The sequence below is a fragment of the Tachyglossus aculeatus genome, chromosome 3 (genome assembly GCF_015852505.1).
Source record: "Tachyglossus aculeatus isolate mTacAcu1 chromosome 3, mTacAcu1.pri, whole genome shotgun sequence".
NCBI lineage: Eukaryota > Metazoa > Chordata > Mammalia > Monotremata > Tachyglossidae > Tachyglossus > Tachyglossus aculeatus.
In genome coordinates this window covers 59,711,013-59,733,532 of record NC_052068.1, presented here as the reverse complement: position 1 = coordinate 59,733,532, position 22,520 = coordinate 59,711,013, and the positions used below count along the sequence as shown (strand labels likewise).

At 45.4% G+C, this 22,520-nt stretch overlaps 1 protein-coding gene across 2 annotated transcripts in view; it reads left to right on the top strand.

Moving 5' to 3' along the window:
• The window catches only part of C6 (complement C6), a 72,569-nt gene that overhangs the window by 11,677 nt on the left and 38,372 nt on the right, over window positions 1-22,520 (top strand). For both annotated transcript variants that reach the window (XM_038744229.1, XM_038744228.1), the window contains exons 4-7: window positions 2,882-3,026; window positions 11,439-11,580; window positions 14,954-15,092; window positions 18,216-18,416. In XM_038744229.1, coding sequence (XP_038600157.1) covers window positions 2,882-3,026; window positions 11,439-11,580; window positions 14,954-15,092; window positions 18,216-18,416 — 627 coding nt within the window. The remainder of the gene's footprint in view (window positions 1-2,881; window positions 3,027-11,438; window positions 11,581-14,953; window positions 15,093-18,215; window positions 18,417-22,520) is intronic.

Sequence of the window (22,520 nt, the reverse complement as noted above, 5' to 3'; positions counted from 1 at the left end):
GCCTGTTTCCTCATCTGTAAAATGGGAATCCAATGCATATTCTCCCTCTCCCTTAGATTGTGAGTCCCATTTGGAGCAGGGATTGAGTCTGATCCAGTTATCTTGTATCTTTCGCCCAGTGCTTAATCCAATGCTTGGCACATAGTAAGTGCTAAGCATAATTACCTCTTTCAGAATTTGTCTCCTCTTTGTATTGTGAGCTCCACAAAGGACCATTATCGGGTATTTTTAATCATTATTGTCATTTTCAATGCCATCATTTTTGTCTCCTTTGTAAATTTCCAAGAGCATGGTCTAGTGGGAAGAGCACGGAGCTGAGAGTCAAGAGACCTGGATTCTATGTGCTCTTGCTTTGCTGTGTGACCTTGAGCCAAGTAATAATAATACTAATAATAATGATAATGGCATTTGTTAAGCACTTTCTATGTGCCAAGCACTGTTCTAAGCACTGGGGGGATACAAGGTGATCAGGTTGTCCCACTTGGGGGCTCACAGTCTTAATCCCCATTTTACAGATGAGGTAACTGAGGCTCAGAAAAGTTAAGTGACTTGCCCCAGGTCACACAGCAGACATGTGGTGGAGCTGGGATTCGAACCCATGACCTCTGACTCCAAAGCCTGTGCTCTTTCCACTGAGCCATGCTGCTTCTCTAACCTCTGGGCAAGTACTGAACCTCTCTGGGCATCAGCATCCTCATCTATAACTGGGGATAATAATACCTGTTTCCCTACCTCACAGGGATGTTGTGAGAGGAAGATGAGGTAGGGCTGAGAGACTGGAGCAGAGAGGACAAGGACAGGGGCTGGCCGGGGGTGGGTGAGAGGGTGGGGAGGAGGGTAGGATTCACCCCATTCTCAGCCCCACAGCACTTCTGTACATATCTATAAATTATGTATTATCATTTATTTATAGTCAGTCTATCTCCCCTGCCAGACTGCAAACTCATTATGGGCAAGGAACATACCTCCTTTCCTACCTCCACCCTACCTCCTTCCCCTCCCCACATCACTTGTACATATATATTTGTATAGATTTATTACTCTATTGATTTTACTTGTACGTATTTACTATTCAATTTGTTTTGTTAATGATGTGCTTATAGCTTTAATTCTATTTGTTCTGACGACTTTGACACCTGTCTACATGTTTTGTTTTGTTGTCTGTCTCCCCCTTCTAATCTGTGAGCCCATTGTTGGGTAGGGACCATCTCTATATGTTGCCAACTTGTACTTTCCAAGCGCTTAGTACAGTACTCTGCACACAGTAAGCGCTCAATAAATACAATTGAATGAATGAATGAATGAGGAGGAAGAACTTGGAAAAATAAGTGCTGTGCAAACACAAGGGGTTGGTCAGTCCAGAGAGCTGGCCGGGTAAAGTGCCCAGTAAATAGTGGTGGTGGTGGGTGGATGGGAGAAATGAAAGAGCCAAATGGGTTGCAAATTGGCAAAGCGGAGAAATCAGTTAAAGCGGACTGTTCAAAGGGAAAACTTTGAGAAGGAGCTTGGTTTAGTAGGTAGAGCCCAGGCCTGGGAGCTAGAAAGACCTGGGTTCTTATCTTGGATCCGCCTCATGACTGCTATGTGACCTCTTGGGCAAGTCACTTCTCTTCACTGGGTCTCGGTTCCCTCATCTGGAAAATGGAGATGAAGACATGCCGTCCCATGGCGACATGAACTGTGACCAACCTGATTAGCTGGCTTCAACCCCAGCGCTTAGAACAGCCCCTGGCACATAGTATGAACTTAACAAATACCATTTTAAAAAATGATAATAATAATGATGGTATTTATTAAGTGCTTATTATGTGTGTGCCACTGTACTAAGTGCTGCGGTAGATACAAGGTGATTGACTTGGACACAGTCCCTGTTCCACAAGGGGCACGCAGTCTTAATCCCCATTTTCCAGGTGAGAGAACTGAGATCCAGAGAAGGCAAGCAGGAAGAGACTGGAAAGAGAAGTGCTCAGAAAGGAGGGGAAAACAGAGGGAAGCAATCAATCAGTCAATCAATCCATCTCCTACTTAGACAGTGAGTTCCATGTGGGACCTGATTATCTACCCCTGCAATTAGTACAGTGCTTGGCACATAATAAGCACTTAGCAAAAATTTCACAATTATCATTATTGTAGATGCCCTGTTCAGTGCTCTGTACACTGTAGTCGCCCAATTCAGTATCTGCAGAGGGCACACAGAATAGAGCTCTGCCCGTTTTAGGTGTCCAGCACTTACTATGTTCAGAGCACTGTACTAAGCGCTTGGGAGAGTACAATCCAACAGAATTAGTGGATACGTTCCCTGCCCATAATGAGCTTACAGGGGAGAAACAGGATTTGAGGCTTAACCCAAATAGTTGAATGAATTAGCGAGTGGGGGTAGGGGGTGGGAGTCTGGGAAAATTTAACCTAGGGAAAGAGCATGGTCTAGTGAAAAGAGCATGGTTTATCCCAGTCCAGAATGGCTAAGTGAATTTGAGCAAGTCACATAACCTCTCTGAGCCTCAGTTACCTCATCTGCAAACAGGGATGATAATGCCCATCTTCCCTTATTCCCTGGGTTGTTGTGAGGACCAAAATGAGAGAGGCAACATGAATGTGCTTTGGGACATTCAAGGTGTTTTAATGAAGGTGAAACCTGAAAAAGCTTCCATTCAAGTACCAGATGCCAGGCTCACCTGAAGAACTTTCGAGTTCTGGCTTTGAGACTCTTCCCATGAGACCACACTTGCTATGGCAGGAAATCCCCAGCTCTTAGAACAGTGCTTTGCACATAGGAAGTGCTTAATAAATGCCATCATTATATTATTATTATAAATAAACCCACCTCTTGGGGGATTTGGCCTTGAGTAGCTCACGCCCCTCTCTCTGGTTTGTTTTCCAGTTTCAGGCCCGGTCCCTTCTGCGTCCATCTCAGTTTGGGGGCCAGGCTTGTGAGGAGCTGCTGGTAAAGTCTCAGAAGTGCTACCCAACTAAGATCTGCAACATCGAAGAATTGGACTGCAAGAATAAATTCAAGTGTGATAGTGGTAATGTGCTTCAATCAATCAAACCCTAGTGTTTCTTGAGAACCTACAGTGGGCCGGATTCTGTACTGGACACTTAGGGAGAAGCGGCAAGGCATAGTAGATAAAGCACAGGCCTGGGAATCAGAAGGTCACAGATTCTTATCTCAGCCCAGCTACTCGTCTGCTGGGTGACTTTGGGCAAGTCACTTAACTTCTCTGGGCTTCAGTTCCTTCATCTGTAAAATGGGGATTAAAAAGTGTGAGCCCCATATGGGACAACCTGATTACCTTGAATCTACCCCAGCACTTAGAACAGTGCTTGGCACATAGTAAGCACTTAACAAATACCACCATTATTATTATTATTATTATTATTATTATCATCATCTCTGGGCCTCAGTTCCCTCAACTGTAAAATGGATATTGAGACTGTGAGTCCCATGTGGGACAGGGATTGTGTCCAACCCGATTTGATTGTATCTACCCCAGTGCTTAGTACAGTGCCTGGCAACATAGTAAGTGCTTAACAAATACCATAGTTATTATTAATTATTATTATTGTAGAACTCTATACTGTGTGCAGATACTCTGGGAGCAGATACTGTAGTAATAATAATAATTATGGTATCTGTTAATCACTTATTATGTGCGAGGCACTGTACTAAGCGCTGTGGTGGATTCAAGCAGATTGGATACAGTCCTTGTCCTACTTGGGGCTCACAGTCTCAATCCCCATTTTACAGATGAAGTAACTGAGGCACAGAGAATAATAATGTTGGTATTCGTTAAGCATTTATTATGTGCCAAGCACTGTTCTAAGTGCTGGGGTAGATACAAGGTTGTCCCACATGGGGATCACAATCTTAATCCCCATTTCACAGACGAGGGAACTGTGGCACAGAGAAATTAAGTGACTTGCCCAAAGTCACATAGCAGACAAGTGGCGAAGCCAGTATTAGAACCCACGTCCTCTTACTCCCAAGCCCGTGCACTAGGCCATGCTGCTTCTCTAGTGAAGTGGCTTGCCCAACGTCATACAGCAGACAAGTGGCTGAGCCAGGATTAGAACCCATGACCTGTGTTCTACCCACTATGCCTTGCTGATTCCATGACCCGGATGACGACAGTGTGCAGGGTACTGACCTCAATCAGTCATTCAATCATATTTTTTTAGCCCTTACTATGTTCAGAGCTAAGAACTGGGGAGAGTACAATACAAGAAAGTTGATAGACATTCCCTGCCCACAAAAAGCTCACAGTCTAAAGGGGAGGCAGTCCACATCTGATGTGGGGCTCACAGTCTTAATCCCCGTTTTACAGATGAGGTAACTGAGGCCCAGAGAATTGAAGTGACTTGTCCAAAGTCACGCAGTAGACAGGTGATGGAGCCAGGATTCATCAGATAACCAAGTGATCATTGGAGAGTTTGGAATCTTTCTTCTTGCCTCTCACCTTCGGTGCGCTAGAGATTCTTGATCAGACTAAGGGGAAGAAGATCACTGCCACGGATATTAATCTAAAGTTAACTCTATTTTTAAAAAGCATTTTCTTCCTACAGAAGCGAAACTGAGGAAGAGAGGTTGAATGAGGAGTGTGCTTTTCTGTTCATGAGAAAGCACATTTCTTCTTGGGCTGAAGCCACTTGGATCCAGTCAATTATGCACTTCTCCTTTATGTCTGGACTTCCCAAGTGCTTAGTACAGTGCTCTGCACACAGTAAGTGCTCAATAAATGTGATTTAATGAATCAACCACTGGGAAGGATAGAAATGGGGCTGAGGGCCAGGCTTCAGCCTTAGACTGGCAGCCCCATATGGGATCGGCTCTGCGACCAACCTGAGTGACTACTGCTGTTTGCCCAGTGCAGAGCACTGTACGGAGCATCTAAGACATGCTGAGCTCTATCCTGCATACCCTCTGGGTTACTACAGTGTATAGAGCACTGTACTGGGCACTTACGTAATAATAATTGTGGAATTTGTTAAGCCCTTACTTTGAGCCAAGCACTTGACTACGCACTGGGGTAGTTGATGATGATGGCATTTGTTAAGCACTTAATATGTGCAAAGCACTGTTTGAAGTGCTGGGGAGGAAACAAGGTGATCAGGTTGTCCCACGTGGGACTCACAGGCTTCATCCCCATATTACAGACAAGGGAACTGAGGCACAGAGAAGTTAAGTGACTTACCCAAAGTCACACAGCTGACAACTGGCAGAGCCGGGATTTGAACCCGTGACCTCTGACTCTCAAGCCCGTGCTCTTTCCACTGAGCCATGCTGTAGTTACAAGATCATCAAGTCTCACCTGGAGTTCATGGTTTAAGGAGGAGAGAGAACAGGTACTTAATCCCCAATTTGCAGATGGGGGAACTGAGACACAGAGAAGTTAAGACTTGCCTAAGGTCACACAGCAGAGAGCATAACACTGCATACCTCAGATTCTGAACTGGGGAATTACAGCACTGTTCTGAGCACCTAAGGTGTGTAGAGCGCATCTCTGCGTGAACTCTGAGTGCAGATTTGGTTGTCTTCAGTGTGCAGAGCACTGTACTGGGTGCCTACTGGATGCAGAGCAAAATACCTGACGCTGTACTAAGTCATTAGTCACTGAGTCCAATCTCAACTGCAAATGACTGCTTTCAGTCCTACTGTTTTGTCTACTTTGTTCACAGGCCCTGTAAGAAAAGGCCCTCTTTACAGAAACAGTATGTGAAAAAAACAGGCCTAGGAGTCAGAGGATCTCGGTTCTCACCCCAGCTCCGCCACTTGTCTGCTGCGTGACCTCGGGCAAGCCGCTTGACTTCTCTGGGCCTCGGTCCCCTCATCTGTAAAATGGGAATAGGACTGAAAGCCCTAAGTGGGACAGGGACCATGTCTAACCCAATTATCTTGTATCCACCCCAGGGTTTATTACAGTGCTTAACAAATGCCATAAAACAAAAATGGCTCTGCCACTTTGGAGAACCCCTTTAAAAGGAAACAAAAGCCTTTGTGCATCAATTTCTCAGCCATCTGGGGGTGAGGTATGGGCTATTGATTATTCATTACTTTGATTACTGATTTACATTTACTGATTATGTTGTGCTGCCACGATCCCTAAATAATGATGACATTTCTTAAACGCTTACCATGTGCCAGAAACTGTACTAAGCCCTGGGGTGGTTGGAAGCAAATTGAGTTGGACACAGTCCAGGTCCTATGTGGGGCTCACGGTCTCAGTCCTCATTTCACAGATGAGGTAATTGAGGCACCAAGAAGTGAAGTGACTTGCCCGAGGTCACACAGCAGACAAGTGGTGGAGCTGGGATTAGAACCTCCTGATTCCCGGGCTCCTGCTCTATCTACTAAACCATGCTGCTTCTCTAATTTGACTGAGATGTTGGTAAATGAACCGACATGGGGGGAAGCAGAGAGAGGAGATACTGGAGGAGAAGTAGGTGAAGTAAGGAAAGAAAGAAAAGAAGTCAAAGGAGAAGGAGAAGGAAGAGATGAGAAAGGAGAAGGAACAGGAATAGAAAGAGATGGAAAACAATGATAATAATAAAATAAAAATAATTATGGTATTTGTTAAGCACTTACTATGTGCCAAGCACTGTTCTAAGCACTGGAGCATTGCTATTCATATGTTCACATCTGGGCAAACAGCAGTAAAAAAGAAATCAATAGGGGAAAATAGGGACAGATTAGAAATGTCTTTGAAAATCATAAGTTTGAAACTTTTAGAGAGACAGATGGCTTAATGTTCATTCATTCATTTAAGTATATTTATTGAGGGCTTACTGAGTGCAAAGCACTGTACTAAGCGCTTGGGAGAGTACAATATAACAACAATAAACAGACACATTTCCTGACCACAACAAGCTCACATTCCAGTCTTTGTAGACATCCCTACTCGATAGGGGCTCTAAGTGACATGGAAATATTCAGAAGTATAGAATCCAGTGCAAACTTTTTAGTTCCTTTAGGCACTAAGAGAATGAAGAGACATGTCCGATTCCATTTTTTAATGGTATTTGTTAAGCGCTCATTATGTGCCAGACACTGTACTAAGCGCTGGGTTGGATACAAGCAAATCAGTTTGGACACAGTCCCTGTCCCCATGAGTGGCTCTGAGTCTTAATCCCCATTTTACAGATGAGGTCACTGAGGCACAGAAAAGTGAAGTGACTTGCCCAAGGTCGCACAACAGACATGTAGCCGAGCTGGGATTGGTCGTTCATTCATTCAATCATATTTATTGATCACTTACCATGTGCGGAGCACTGTACTAAGCTCTTGGAAGAGTACAACAAAAAGCGGACACATTTCCTACCCCAATGAGGTTCAGAACTCAGGTCCTTCTGACTCCCAGGCTTGTGTTCTAGCCACTAGGCCACGATGTTTCCAGGAGGCAGAAAAGTTGCTGAACTCTGAAAAAGGTTGAAAATTCCCCTGCAACTGTGAAAACACAGTTGCGTTTAGGAACTGATAGTAAAATAAATAGAACCGTCCTTCACTTTTAGAGGATACATGGCTGACACTAGCGTTTTATCAATGTGGGTGGATGTGGAAGATAAGCCCGATATGGCACTGACCATCCTTGGCATCTTGGGCACGGAGAGACTGCACAGAGCACTGTTTCCGTTTCTCTCCCTTGGTGCCGCAATCCGGCTGAAACCCCTGCAACTGTTCTCATTGGGAAGCAGCTGCAGTCTAATGGATAAAGCAGGGTCCAGGGAATCAGAGGACCTGGGTTCTAAACCTGCCTCTCAAACTTGTCTGCTGTGTGACCTTGGGCAAGTCACTTCACTGAGCCTCAGTCTCCTCAACTGTAAAATGGGGATTCAATACCTATTATAATTATTAATAATAATAATTGTGATATTTGTTCAGCTCTTACTGTATGCCAAGCACTGTACTAAAAGCTGGGGTGGATAAAAGCAAATCGGGTTGGACAAAGTCCCTGTCCCACATGGGGCTCACAGTCTCAAATCCCCCTTTTACAAGTGAGGTAACTGAGGCACAGAGAGGTAAGGTGAGTGGCCCAAGGTCACACAGCGGACAACACCAGGTGTCGGTGGCAAGAGACGATATCAGGCCACCGTGAATTGGTTGGTATTAGAAGAGTGTAGGGTGTGAACTGAGTGAAAAGGGGAAGAGGGTGAGAACTGATGGAATGGTGCTTTAAAGCCTCCTGGTGGATCCCCTCCTCATTGGACAGAATTTATTGACAGCTTTCAGCTCCATCTTGATGATGATGAGTGGTGGTGAGGTGGAGGATTGGCCAGCTTCAGACTCATCTACATCTTCAGACTATTTCATAATTAAAAATAATTCTGGTACCTGTTAAGCACTTACATGTGCCAAGCACTGTACTAAGTACTAGGATAGCAACAGATCATCAGGTTGGACAGTCTCTGACCCATATGGGGCTCACAGTCCAAGTAGGAGGGAGAACAGGTAATAATAATTGTAGGGTTTGTTAAGCACTTAACTATGTGCCAGGCACTGTACTAAGCAGTGAGCTGGATACAAGTAAATAGGGTTGGACATGGTACCTGTCCCACACGGGGCTCACAATCTCAATCTGCGTTTTGCAGATGAAGGAACTGAGCCCCGGAGAAGTGAAGCGACTTGCCCAAGGTCACACAGCAGACAAGCACATAGTGAGCACTTAACAAATACCCAATTATTATTATCATTATTTTTATCATTAGTGGGCAAATATCTTCACAATGCCGTGCCTGTTTTCCCCACCACCTTGTGTGGCGCATGAAGGAGAGGGAATCTATAACTCTGTTTTATTTCTATTGATGCCTGTTTATTTGTTTTGATATGTATATATCTATAATTCTATTTATTTCTACTGATGCCTGTTTACTTGTTTTGATATGTATATATCTATTATTCTATTTATTTCTACTGATGCCTATTTACTTGTTTTGATACGTATATATCTATAATTCTATTTATTTCTACTGATTCCTGTTTACTTGTTTTGGTGTCTGTCTCCCTGCCTTCTAGACTGTGAGCCCGGTGTGGGCAGGGATTGTCTCTCTTTATTGCTGAATTGTACTTTCCAAGTGCTTAGAACAGTGCTCTGCACGAAGTAAATGCTCAGTAAATATGATTGATTGAATGAATGAATGAATGAATGAAGAGGCAGAGCCGGGATTAGAACCTCCTGACTCTCAGGCCCGTGCTCCATCTACTATGCCACACTGCCTTTTGAATCCCCCTTGGATGGATGAGGAAACTGAATAATAATAATAATAATGGTATTTAAGTGTTATGTGCCAAGCATTGTTCTAAGTGCTGGGGAAGATGGTAATCAGATTGTCCCACATGGGGCTCACAGTCTTCTTCCCCATTTTACAGATAAGGTAACTAAGGCACAGAGAAATGAAGTGGCTAAGGTTACACAACAGACAAGTAGCAGAGGTGGGATTAGATCCCACGTCCTCTGACTCCCAAGTCTGGGGTCTTGCTACTGAGCCATGCTGCTTCTCTACAGAATTACATAGAAGTTAAGTGACCTGACCAAAGTCTCGCTCAGCTGGCATCTTACTGAGCTGGGATTAGAACCCAGATCCTCTACTCCCTGGTTTTTGTTCTTCCCACTAGGCCACACTGCTTCCCAGAATCTTAATTGCTCCACTCCTCCCCACTCTCCACTCATGAGACCAAGATCCATATGACTGTGGAGGGCTCAGCCCCGTTCTTCTCTCTCAACACAGAACAGAACATCTAGACCCTAGAGGACATGCTAAGGGTCAAGTCTTCTCCCTGAAGATTAACACACACCATGGAGAAACTCTGCCTGAAGGAAAAAAATCCTCTTCCACATTCCCAAAAATGCCCCAAGACCAGTTTCAGTCAGATCCATGGCCTCTTGCATTGAGTAAGGGGTGTATTCCCATCTTCTAGAAGAGTGGAGAATCATAATAACATTAATAATAACAATAACTATGGTATTTGTTAAGCACTTAGTTTGTGCCAGGCACTGTACTAAGTGCTGAGGCGGATACAAAGCAAATTGGGTTGGACACAATCCCTGTACCATGTGGGTCTCACAGTCTCAATCCCTATTTTACAGATGATGTAACTGAGGCACAGAGAATTGAAGTGATTTGCCCAAGGTCACAAAGCGGACAAGTGGTGGAGCTAGGATAAGGACCCTTGACCTTCTGATTCCCAGGCCCACGCTCAATCTACTTCACCAAGCTGCTTCTACCACTAATAATAATAATAAAAATTAATCAAATAACAATAGAAGTGGTGTTGCCTAATGGCAATTGCATACAGTAAATGCACACAGCGACCTTGGGTAACTTCACCTCTGTGTGCCTAAGTTCTCTCATCCATGAAAAGGGGATTTAATGCCCGTTATCTTTCTTATTCAGAATGTGAGCCCCATGTGGGGCCTGATAATCTTCTATCTACTCCAGAGTTTAGTACAGTGCTTGTAATATAGGAAGAGCTTAACAAAAACACCTATTGCTAGACAAGAAGTAGCCTGGCCTAGTGTAAAGAGCATGGGCTTGGGAGTCAGAAAGACCTGGGATTTAATCCCGGCGCTGACACTCATCTGCTGTGTGACCCTGGGCAAGCCACTTTAATTTTCCATGCCTCAGTCACCTCATCTGTAAAATGGGGATTGAGACTGTGAACCTCACGTGAGACAGGAACTATTAGCTTGTATCTACCATAGTGCTTAGAACGGTGCCTGACACATAGTAAGTGCTTAACAAATACATAATAATGATAATAATGATGGTATTTGTTAAACGCTTACTATGTGCAAAGCACTGTTCTAAGCACTGGGGAGATATAAGGTGATCAGGTTGACCCATGTGGGGCTCACAGTCTTCATCCCCATTTTACAGGTGAGGTAACTGAGGCCAGGAGAAGTTAAGTGACTTGCCCAAAGTCACACAGCTGACAATTGGCGGAGCCGGGATTTGAAACCGTGACCTCTGACTCCAAAGCCCTGGCTCTTTCCACTGAGCCACGCTGCTTATCATTATTATTATTGCAATTGTTGTTAAACCACTTAACTTCTCTGTGCCTCAGTTACCTCATGTGTAAAATGGGGATTAAGACTGTGAGTCCTAAGTGGGACAACCTGATTACCTTGTTTCTACCTCAGTGCTCAGAACAGTGCTTGGCACATAGTAAGCGCTTAACAAATACCATAATTATTCTTCTTCTTATAATAATAATAATAACGGCATTTATCATTATATTTGTTAAACAGTCACTATGTGCCAAGCACTGTACCCACCCCAGATGTAGATCCAAGATCATCGGGTTGGACACAGTCCCTGTCCCACAGGGGGCTACTGCTCTAAGAAAGGATCGATCACCTCTTAGTCTTGGCCACGAGCTGGCCTGGGAATGTTCCCCTGAGCTTGCCTTGGGCCCCAACTGTGCTGCCGTGATTTTCACCACCCAGGCCGCTGCATCGCCAAGAAGCTGGAGTGCAACGGAGAGAACGACTGCGGGGACAACTCGGACGAGAGGGATTGCGCGAAAAAGAGCCGAGTGTGCGGGCGAGTGTACCACCCCGTCCCCAGCGTGCAGATCATGGGAATGGGGTAAGCTTCATTTCAGCGTCATTTCATTCTCCCCCTTTTAGACTGTGAGCCCACTGTTGGGTAGGGACTGTCTCTATATGTTGCCAATTTGTACTTCCTAAGCGCTTAGTACAGTGCTCTGCACATAGTAAGCGCTCAATAAATATGATTGATGATGATGATGATTTCCTCCCACGCCACCTAACAGCCCAGGGCTCCTAAGGTATCTCTTCTACCCCACTCCTGCAGCCCTTGAGCACCAGGTGAGAAGCAGCATGGCTTAGTGGACAGAGCACGGACCTGGGAGAAGCACCTGGCTTTTAATCCCGGCTCCACCACTTGTCTGCTGTGTGAACTTGGGCCAGTCATTTCACCTCTCTGAGCCTCAGTCATCTCATATATAAAATGGGGATTAAAACTGTGAGCCCTGTGTGGGATAGGGACTGTGTCCAACCTGCTTGTCTCCACCCCAGTGCTTAGTACAGTGCCTGGCACACAGTAAGCATTTAACAAATACCACAGTTATTAATATTATTGACTGGGTCCTGACTGGTAGTTCTCTAATCAACCAGGGTTTAATAATAATGATAATAATAATAATAATGATGATATTTGTTAAGCACTAGCTTAGCCTAGAGACTATAAGCTTCTTGGGGGCAGAGAATGCATCTGCTAATTCTGTTGTATTAGCCTTTCCCAAGGACTTAGCACAGTGCTCTGTACATAGTAAGTGCTCAATAAATGCTATTGATTGATTGAAAGCATGTAATCAATGTTAGTAATCAATCATAGTCCATCAATTACATCAGTCAACTCATTCAGACCCCTGCCTGGCATCAATCAATCATTAACATTCAATATTTATCGAACACTTACTATGTGCAGAGCACCATACTAACCACAGCATGGCTCAGTGGAAAGAGCCCGGGCTTTGGAGTCAGAGGCCATGGGTTCTAATCCCACTTCATCACATGTCTGCCGTGTGACCTTGGGCAAGTCACTTCACTTCTCTGAGCCTCAGTTCCCTCATCTGTAAAATGGGGATTAAGACTGTGAGCCCCACGTGGGACAACTTGATCACCTTGTATTCACCCCCAGCACTTAGAACAGTGCTCTGCACATAGTAAGCGTTTAACAAATGCCACTATTATTATTATTATTATTATTATTATTACTTGGAAGAGTCCAATACAACAGAATTAACTGCCACCTTCCCTGCCTACAATGAATTTACAGTGTAGAGGCCTTCCCAGACTGAGCCCCCTTTATCCTCTCCTCCTCCCCATCCCCCCACCCTACCTCCTTCCCCTCCCCACAGCACCTGTACATGTGTTTGTACAGATTTATTACTCTATTTATTTAACTTGTACATATTTACTATTCTATTTATTTTGTTAATGATGTGCATTTAGCTTTAATTCTATTTGTTCTGATGACTTGACCCTTGTCCATACGTTTTGTTTTGTTGTCTGTCTCCCCCTTCTAAACTGTGAGCCTGTTGTTGGGTAGGAACTGTCTCTATATGTTGCCAACTTGTACTTCCCAAGCTCTTAGTACAGTGCTCTGCACACAGTAAGTGCTCAATAAATATGATTGAATGAAAGAATGAATGAATGAATGTAGAGGGGTCATCATTGCTTAATACCTAAAATCCTGGCTTGATTTTAAGCCTGAGTCCCAGCTTCTGTTTCCTTAGCATTGGTAGAATTCAAAATTTTAAAGGAGGAGAGGAACATTAAATAAGCCCAGGTCATGGTGGGATTCCAACTGGAAAAGAACCCAGGAGAAAGGGTTTCTATTCGGTCTGAACCGTTCCTAACAGGGGCTAGTTTCTAAGCACACACAGGTGCTCAGGGCATGCTGTCAATTGCTCAATCAATCAATGGTATTAATTAAGCACTTACTGCATGCAGAGCACTGTACTAAGCGCTTGGGAAAGTACAGTATAAGAAAGTTGGTAGATATGTTCCGTGCCCACAGCAAGCTTATTCCAGAAGCAGCCCTTCACCTCGGTCTTAGAGGTGAGTTTTTCCTGGAAATGAGAGATTTGTACTCTGTTATTCATTCATTAATTGTTATTGTCATTCATTAGTTACTATCATTCAGTCAGTCATTGCTATCATTCAATCAATTGTATGTATTAAGCGCTTACTGTGTGCAGAACATTAAATTGAAATGAGCCCTGGTGGAGATTACAGGGATGATAACTCGGAAGTGCTCCCAAATCTAAGAAGGCAGAAGGTTTACGTAAACATGGACACAGGAGAGAAATAATAAAGACAGTAAAACAACACACAAAAAGGCAAAAAATAAACATAATCCCCCCTGCAGAATAATAATAATAATAATGATGGTATTTGTTAAGCGCTTACTATGTGCCAAGCACTGTTCTAAGCACTGGAGTATATACAAGGTAATCAGGTTGTCCCACATGGGGCTCACAGTCTTAATCCTCATTTTGCAGATGAGGTAACTGAGGCACAGAGAAGTGAGGTGACTTGCCCAAAGTCACACAGCTGACAAGTGGCGGAGCCAGCATTAGCACTCATGACCTCTGACTCCCAAACCCATGCTCTTTCCACTAAAAGAGGCAGATTCAGTGCATGCTCTGACATGCTTCCAAACAATAATAATGACAATAATTGTGGCATGTGTTAAGCGCTTGCTATGTGCCAAACACTGTACTAAGCCCTGGGGTAGATATAAGATAATCAGGTCAGACACAGTTCCTGTCCCACATGGGGCTCCCATTCTAAGTGGAAAGAAGAAAAGGTAGTTGAGGTATTTAGCCTTTTTTTTTATTAATGGTGATCATTAAGCGCTTAATATGTGCCAGGCACTGTACCACTGTACCAGATAGAAGCTAATCAGGTTGGACAAGTCCATGTCCCACATGGGGCTCACAGTATTAATCTCCATTTTTCAGATGAGGTGACTGAGGCCCAGAAAAGTGATGTGACTTGCCCAAACTCACACACAGCTGACAAGTGGTGGAGCTGTGATTAGAACCCAGCTCTTTCTGGGCTATATCCAATAGGTCATGCTGATACACACACACATACACACACTCTCTCTCTAATAATATTAATAATAATAATAATAATAATAATAATAATAATGATGGTATTTGTTAAGCGCTTACTATGTGCAAAGCACTGTTCTAATGTTGGGGAGGTTACAAGGTAATCAGGTTGTGCCACAGGGGGCTCACAGTTTTAATCCCCATTTTACAGATGAGGGAACTGAGGCCCAGAGAAGTTAAGTGACTTGCCCAAAGTCACACAGCTGACAGTTGGTGGAGCTGGGATTTGAACCCATGACATCTGACTCCAAAGCCCGTGCTCTTTCCCCTGGAGGTGCTTCCAACATTTGGGAAATGAATTTGTGTCTCCAGATTCCACCTTCTGGCTGGAGAACCCAGAGGAGAAGTCCTGGACAATGCTTTCACTGGAGGGAAATGTACCACCGTCAAAAGCAGCAGAGGAAGTAACCCATACCGTGTCCCGGCTAACGTGGAAACCATCCATTTTCAGGTACGGGGTGAAGGTCACTTAAGCTACAGCTAGTTTTGGAGCTGGTGGAAATGGGCATGAAGGGGAGGAGAAAGCAGGATGGAGACTCCAGGCTTCATCTGTATGGATAGGTGACAGGGTGACCCAATGGATAGAGTGAGGGCCCGAGAGTCAAAAAGGCCTGGGTTCTAATCCCAGTTCTGCCACTCGTCTGCTGTGTGACCTTGGGCAAGTCACTTCAGTTCTCTGGGCCTCAGTTACCTCATCTGGAAAATGGGGATTAAGACTGTGAGCCCCATGTGGGACATGGAATGTGTCCAATCTCATTAACTTGTATCATCCTCAGAGCTTAGTATAGTGCCTGATGCATAGTAAATGCTTAACAAATATCATTTTTTTTTAAATGGGAAGAAATGTGGTCTAGCATGGGGTCCGGAGGCAGCACACCGGGTTCCTTTCCAGGCTCTGCCATTCACCTACTGTGAGACCTTGGACAAGTCACTGAACCCCACTGAGCCTCCATTTCATTCATTCATTCGATCATATTTATCGAGCACTTACTGTGTGCAGAGCACTGTACTAAGTATTTGGGAGAGTACAATAAACAGACACATTCTTTGACCGCATTCTTTGATCTTACAGTCTCCTCATCTGGAAAATGATGTTAATAATCTCTGGCTCTCCCATGGATGCTAAAAGGATAAAATGAGTTAAGTTACATAAAAAGAGCATTTAAAAAAAGTTAAAGTGCTACAAGATTTCAAGGTATTGTAAGCAGCATGGAAGGAGCATAGTTTAGGATTTCAGCTTCCTTCCTTCCTTTCTTCCTTCCCTTCTTTCTTCCTTCCTTCCTTCCCTTCTTTCTCCCTTCCCTCCTTCTTTCTTCCTTCCTTCCCTTCTGTCTTTCTTCTTTCCTTCCCTTCTTTCCTTCTTCCTTCCTTTCTTTATTTCTTCCATTCTCTTTTTCCTTTCTTCTATTTGTTAAGCACTTACAATGTTTCAAACGCTGTTCTAAGAGCTGGGGTAAGTCCATGTTAATTGGATCAGTCCCCGTCCTGCATGTGATTCACAGTCTAAGTAGGCTAGAGAACAGGTCTTGATTCTCCACATTACAGTCGAGGAAACTGAGGCCCAGAGAAGTGAAGTGACTGGCAGAGCCAGGGTTAGAACTCCTTTGCGCTAACTCCCAGGCCTGTGCTTTTCCTACTAGGCCATGCTGCTTCCCCATTGCGGGGGCTAAGATTTTGGTTCTCACTCACACACACAGACACACAAAGACACACACACAAACACACTACCAAGCTGTCCACCCCCTCCCCCAGAGCCAGGGAAACCAGCATCCCTGAGTGGCTGCCCACTTTGTTTCATCTCCTTCTCCCTTCCACGTCCCCCTGACTTCCTCCCTTTGCTCTTCCCCCCTCTCCCCACCCCACAACACTTCTGTACATATCTGCAATTTTATTTATTTATATTGATGCCTACTTGTATTGTAGTCTACTTGTATTGCTGTCCATCTCCCCACCTCTAGACTGTGAGCTCCTTGTGAGCAGGGATGGTCTCTATCACTACATTGTACTTTCCCAAGTGCTCTGCACACAGGAAGCGCTCAATAAATGTGATTGCATGAATAAATGAATGAATGAAAGGGGTCCTGCCCCCCGAGTTATATCGTGGTGGAGCACTGGCTTGGCCAAAGGGGCATCTGTGTGCCCTCTGCTCGCTGCTGCCCTGAGGGCAGTTGTCAGAGTTAGGGCAGAGCCTTTCTTTGGCTACGTGGCCAGGGCATAAAGAGAAGGCTTAGTAAGCAGCAGTGCTCATTCATTCATTCATTCGTTAAATCGTATGTATTGAGCGCTTACTGTGTGCAGAGCACTGTATTAAGCACTTGGGAGACTACGATACAACAATAGAACAGACACATTCCCTGCCCACAGTGAGTTCACAGTCTAGAGGGGGAGACAGACATTAATAAACATGAATAAATAAATAAATAAGCTCCAGTGAAAAGCTCATCGTGCTTCTGCCCAGATTATACTATGACTATTGCCACCGGACAATAACATACCTGGTAGGTATGTCAAGCATGTGGGGCTCACAGTCTGAGGGGGGACAAAAGGAATTTGATTAGTCAGCCAATCAATCAATCAAACCTATTTACTGAGCACTTATTGTATGCAGAGCACTCTTCTAAGCTCTTGGGAGGGTTATAGTAATAATAATTAATAATAATGATGGCATTTGTTGAGTGCTTGCTACATGTCAGGCACTGTACTAAGTGCTCGGGTGGTGCGGAGTTGGGCTCACAGTCTCAATCCCCATTTTACAGATGAGGTAACTGAGGCCCAGAGAGGTGAAGTAATAATAATAATAATAATAGTATTTATTAAGTACTTACTATGTACAAAGCACTGTTCTAAGCACTGGCGGGATACAAGGTGATCAGGTTGTCCCATGGGGGGCTCACAGTCTTAATCCCCATTTTACAGATGAAGTAACTGAAGCATAGAGAAGTTAGGTGACTTGTCCAAAGCCACACAGCTGGCAATTGGTGGAGCCGGGATTTGAACCCATGACCTCCGACTCCAAATCCCATGCTCTTTCAACTGAGCCACACTGCTTCTCCAAGTGACTTGCCCAAGGTCACACAGCAGACAAGGGGCAGAGCCAGGATTAGAACACATGACCTTCTGACACCCAGGCCCGTCTCAGTCCACTATGAATAAAAACAGAGTTGGTTAGCATGTTCCCTGCCTACAACAAGTTTGCAGTCTAGAGGGGGGAAAATGAATTCCCGTTGTACACATGAAGAACTGAGGTCCAGAAAAGTTGTGAGACTTGCCCAGGGTCATGCAGCAAGCAAGTTTCAGAGCCAGGATTAGAACCCAGGTCTTCTACCTCCCAAGGCCATCCTCTTTCCACCAGGCCAGACTGCTTCTATCCTGGGGATCCAGGGTCTCCAATCGACTCAGAGGACACATTACTTCTCCATCTGAACTTCCATTGTGTTGTGGAGGTGGAGGGGGCAGTGGGGTGGTCAGCAGATGGTGGCTCCCGGGGCAGATTCATTTCTGGGCCGAGTTGATCATTTCTCAGAGGAATCAGCTTGCTCTGTTGGGCTGGGCCTTGGGGCGACTGTTTCTCTAGGTGGAAACTCAAGAGGATGATTTGCAGTCGGAATTTTACCACGACTTAACGCCACTGAAATCTGGCCACAGTAGTGACATCTCATCTCAAGCGTCCGGGGGAGGTTCTTCTGGGATCCCTTATTTATGGTCAACTAAGAGAAAGACACAAATCACCAACTCTGCCTCCTTCAAGCAAGCCATCCAAGCTTCCCATGAGAAGGTAAGAGAAAACAGGTTGTAGTCCAACCAATCCTTCTTTAGTACCCATTTTTCTATGGTATGTGTTAGGCACTTACTATGTGCCAGGCACCCTACTAAGTGCTAGGGTAGATACAAGCCAATCAGGTTGGACACAGCCCTTGGACACATGGGGCTCACAGTCTTACTCACCATTTTACAGGTGAGGCAACTGAGGCAGAGAGAAATGAAGTGACTTCATTTCACAGCATACAGGTGACGGACCTGGGATTAGAACCCAGGACCTTCTGACTCGCAGGCCCGTGCTCTATTCACAATTCCAAATAGAGAGGAGTGTATGGAGGAAGCAATCACTCAGTCAATCATATTTATTGAGCACTTACTGTGTGCAGAGCACTGTTTTACTGCTACTACTACTACTACCAATAATAATAATTATTATTATGGTATTTGTTAAGTGCTTACAGGATTCCAGGCACTGCACTAAGCTCTGAGGTGGATACAACAAGCGAATCGAGTTGGACATAGTCCCTGTCCCATGTGGGGCTCACAGTCTCAACCCTTATTTTACAGATGAGGAAAGTGAGACACAGAGAAGTGAAGTGCCCAAGGTCACACAGCAGACAAGTGGCAGAGCCAGGATTAGAACCCATGACCTTCTGACTCCCAAGCCAATGCTCTATCCACTACACCATACTAAGCGCTTGGGAGAGTCCTATGCAACAGAGTTGATAGATGTGATTCTTGCCCGCAACAACCTTATAGTCTAGAGGGGGAGACCGACTTTTATTAACCAGTAAGCATTAAAAATGAGCAACTTTGGAGGGATTGTAAACTTCTCAATAATAATAATAATAATAACGGCATTTGTTAAGCGCTTACTATGTGCCAAGCACTGTTCTAAGCACTGGGTAGATACAAGGTAATGAGGATACCCCACATGGGGTTCACAGTCTTCATCCCCATTTTACAGATGAGGCAACTGAGGCGCAGAGAAGCCAAGTGACTTGTGCAAAGTCACACAGCTGACAAGTGGCAGAGCCAGAATTAGAACCGCTGACCTCTGATTCCAAATCCCGGGCTCTTTCCACTAAGCCACGCTGCTTCTCGTAGAGAGCAGAGTGCTGAGGGGTAGAGAGCAGAGAAGTGAAGGTGAGAGAGCAGAGAACTGATGGTGAGAGAGCAGAGGACTGAGGGGCAGAGACAAGAGAGCTGAGGAGCAGAGGCCAGAGAGCCGGGGGCAGAGGTCAGATAGCTGAGGGACAGAGAACTGAGGAGCAGAGACCAGGGGGCAGAGAGATTAGGACCAGAGATCCGAGAAATGTGGGGTAGCGGGCAGAGAGCAGAGGGGAAAAGAACTGAGGGGCAGAGGGCAGGAGGCCTTCCCAGACTGAGCCCCCTTTTTCCTCTCCCCCTCCTCATCCCCCCACCCAACCTCCTTCCCCGCACAGCACCTGTATATATGCTTGTACAGTTTTATTACTCTATTTTACTTGTACATATTTACTATTCTATTTAATTTGTTAATGATATCCATCTAGTTTTCCTTCTTATTTATTCTGATGACTTGACACCTGACCACATGTTTTGTTTCGTTGTCTGTCTCCCCCTTCTAGACTTTGAGCCCGTTGTTGGGTAGGGACTGTCTCTGTATGTTGCCAACTTGTAGTTCCCAAGCGCCCAGTACAGTACTCTGCACACAGTAAGCACTCAAATATGATTGAATGAATGAATGAATAAAACAGGGGAGCGGAGAAGTGGGAGGGCAAAAAGTGGAGGGACAGAAAGCCAGAGGGGCCTACAACTGGGGGCTGGGAGCTGAGAGGCAGGGAGCTGAGTGGTAGAGAACTGGGGATCCAAAGATCTGAGGGGCAGAGAGCAGAGGGGCAGACAGTTGGGGGGAAGACAGCAAGAAGGGGAAGAAGAGCAAGGGGGATAGAGAACAGCTGGGATGGAGTGCAGCAGGGATGGAGAGCATAGAGCTGGGAGAAAGAGCTGAGGGTAGAGAACAGAGAGCTGGGGGGCAGAAAGCAGAGAGCAAAGAGTGGGGGCAGAAAGCTGGGGGATGGAGAACAGAGAGCAACAATGGGGGTGGAGAGAAGAGAGTTGGGAGACAGGGTAGAGAGCTGGAGGACAAAGCACATTGCTGGGGGCAGAGAGCTGGGGGCAGACTTCAAACACCTGAGGGGGCAGAGAGCTGGGGTGCAAAGAGGAGGGTTGAGGAAGAGAGCAGGGGGGCAGAGAAACAGGGCAGGGAGCCTAGGGGCAGAGGGCATTGAGCAGAAGGCCAGGGGAGAAAAGGGCAGAGAACCGAGGGGAGAGGGAAGAAAGCTGAGGGACAGGGAGCAGTGGGGCAGAGAGCTGAAGGGGAGAGTGCAGAGAGCTGAGTGGGTGGGTGAGTGAGTGGGTGAGAGAGCTGAGTGAAGCGTAGAGAGGTGAGAGGCAGAGAACCGATAGCCGAGGGGCAAAGAACTGAGAGGAAAAGAGCAAAGACCTGACTGGAACAGAGAATTGAGGGACAGAGAGTAGAGGGGCACAGAACACGGTAGGAGATAGAAGTTTGTTAGGGACCTGAAGGGCTAGAGGGAAGAGACCTCGGTAACCTCCCGCTTGCCCCGCACTCCCACACTGGCAACTCTCGCTGAGAAGGAGTGTAGTCTAGTGGATAGACCATAGATCTTGGTTCTATTCCCGGCTCTGACACTGTCCGCTCTGTGACCTTGGGCAAGTCACTCAACCTCTCTTCAATCACTGCTTCTGTAAAATGGGAATTAAGACTGTGAGCCCTGTGTGGGACGTTTTAGGAAATCCAGGGAGCGGAGTAAAGGTTAGGCTGGAGCGGAGAGAGGATAGAGGTAGGGAGGTCAGTGAGGAGGCTGATGCAGTAATCAACATGAGAGCGGATAAGTGCTTAGAGCAGTCTGATGGCAGGTGGGATGCCCTACTTCATTCCCCTCCCCACAGCGCTTGTATATATTTGTACAGATTTATTACTTTATTTATTTTACTTGCACATATTTACTACTGTATTTCGTTAATGTATGCATATAGCTACAATTCTATTTGTTCTGATGATTTTGACTCCTGTCTACATGTTTTGTTTTGTTGTCTGTCTCCCCCTTCTAGACTGTGAGCCCATTGTTGGGTAGGGACCGTCTCTATATGTTGCCGACTTGTACTTTCCAAGTGCTTAGTCCAGTGCTCTGCACACAGTAAGCGCTCAATAAATACGATTGAATGAATGAACGAATGAATGACAGGGATTGGGTCTAATGAGATTAGCTTGTAACTTCCCCAGTTCTCTGAACAATGCGTGGCACTTAGGAAACGCTTGATACCATAAAAAACAACGACAAAAAACCCCTTCATCTCCATCCCCTCAGGTGGGTTCTCCTCAGTTTATTCCTGTCCACCCTCTCCCAACCCCTTGCGCTGTCCCCTCCCCTCCCACTTCCTTACCCCATCCCTTTTATCCCATCGCCTCCCCTCATTTCCTCCCTCCATCCCAGGCCTGCACTGCCCCCCACTCACTCTCATTCAACCCATTCCTACCCACTTGCATCCCCCCACACAGCCTCAGCCAAGTGAGGTCTGTTTAACAACCTCTCCACCATGTGAAATCTTCCCTTCATCATTGACCTTTTCCTGACTCAATCACTCCTCCTCACCATCACTGAAATCTAGCTCTCCCCAGATTACACTGTCTCCCCTGCTGCTCTCTCTTGAAAGGGATACATCTTCTCCCATTCCCTCAGATTCCCTGGGAAATGGGAGATTTCGGTTTACTTCTCGCTCACCAGTGTTGCTTTCACACCATTCACTTTTCCTTTCTTTGATGGCCATATCATCCACCTCTATGGCCCACTCCAATTACTAGTTCTGGTCAGCTACCGCTCCCCAGGCCCCACCTCTACCTCTCAAGGGCAGTGACAAATAAAAGGGCTTTGCCTTTTATTTTTATCCTATGCTTACTGCAACACACCATAGGCACCCAATACAGTACCCAGTAGGCAATCAATAAATACTGAACATGGTAACGATGATGAAGATGATGATGGTGTAGTTGATATACCCAGTGTTGAATCAGATCCATGCAAAAATGGAGTGCCTTGGTCATTTTAAAATT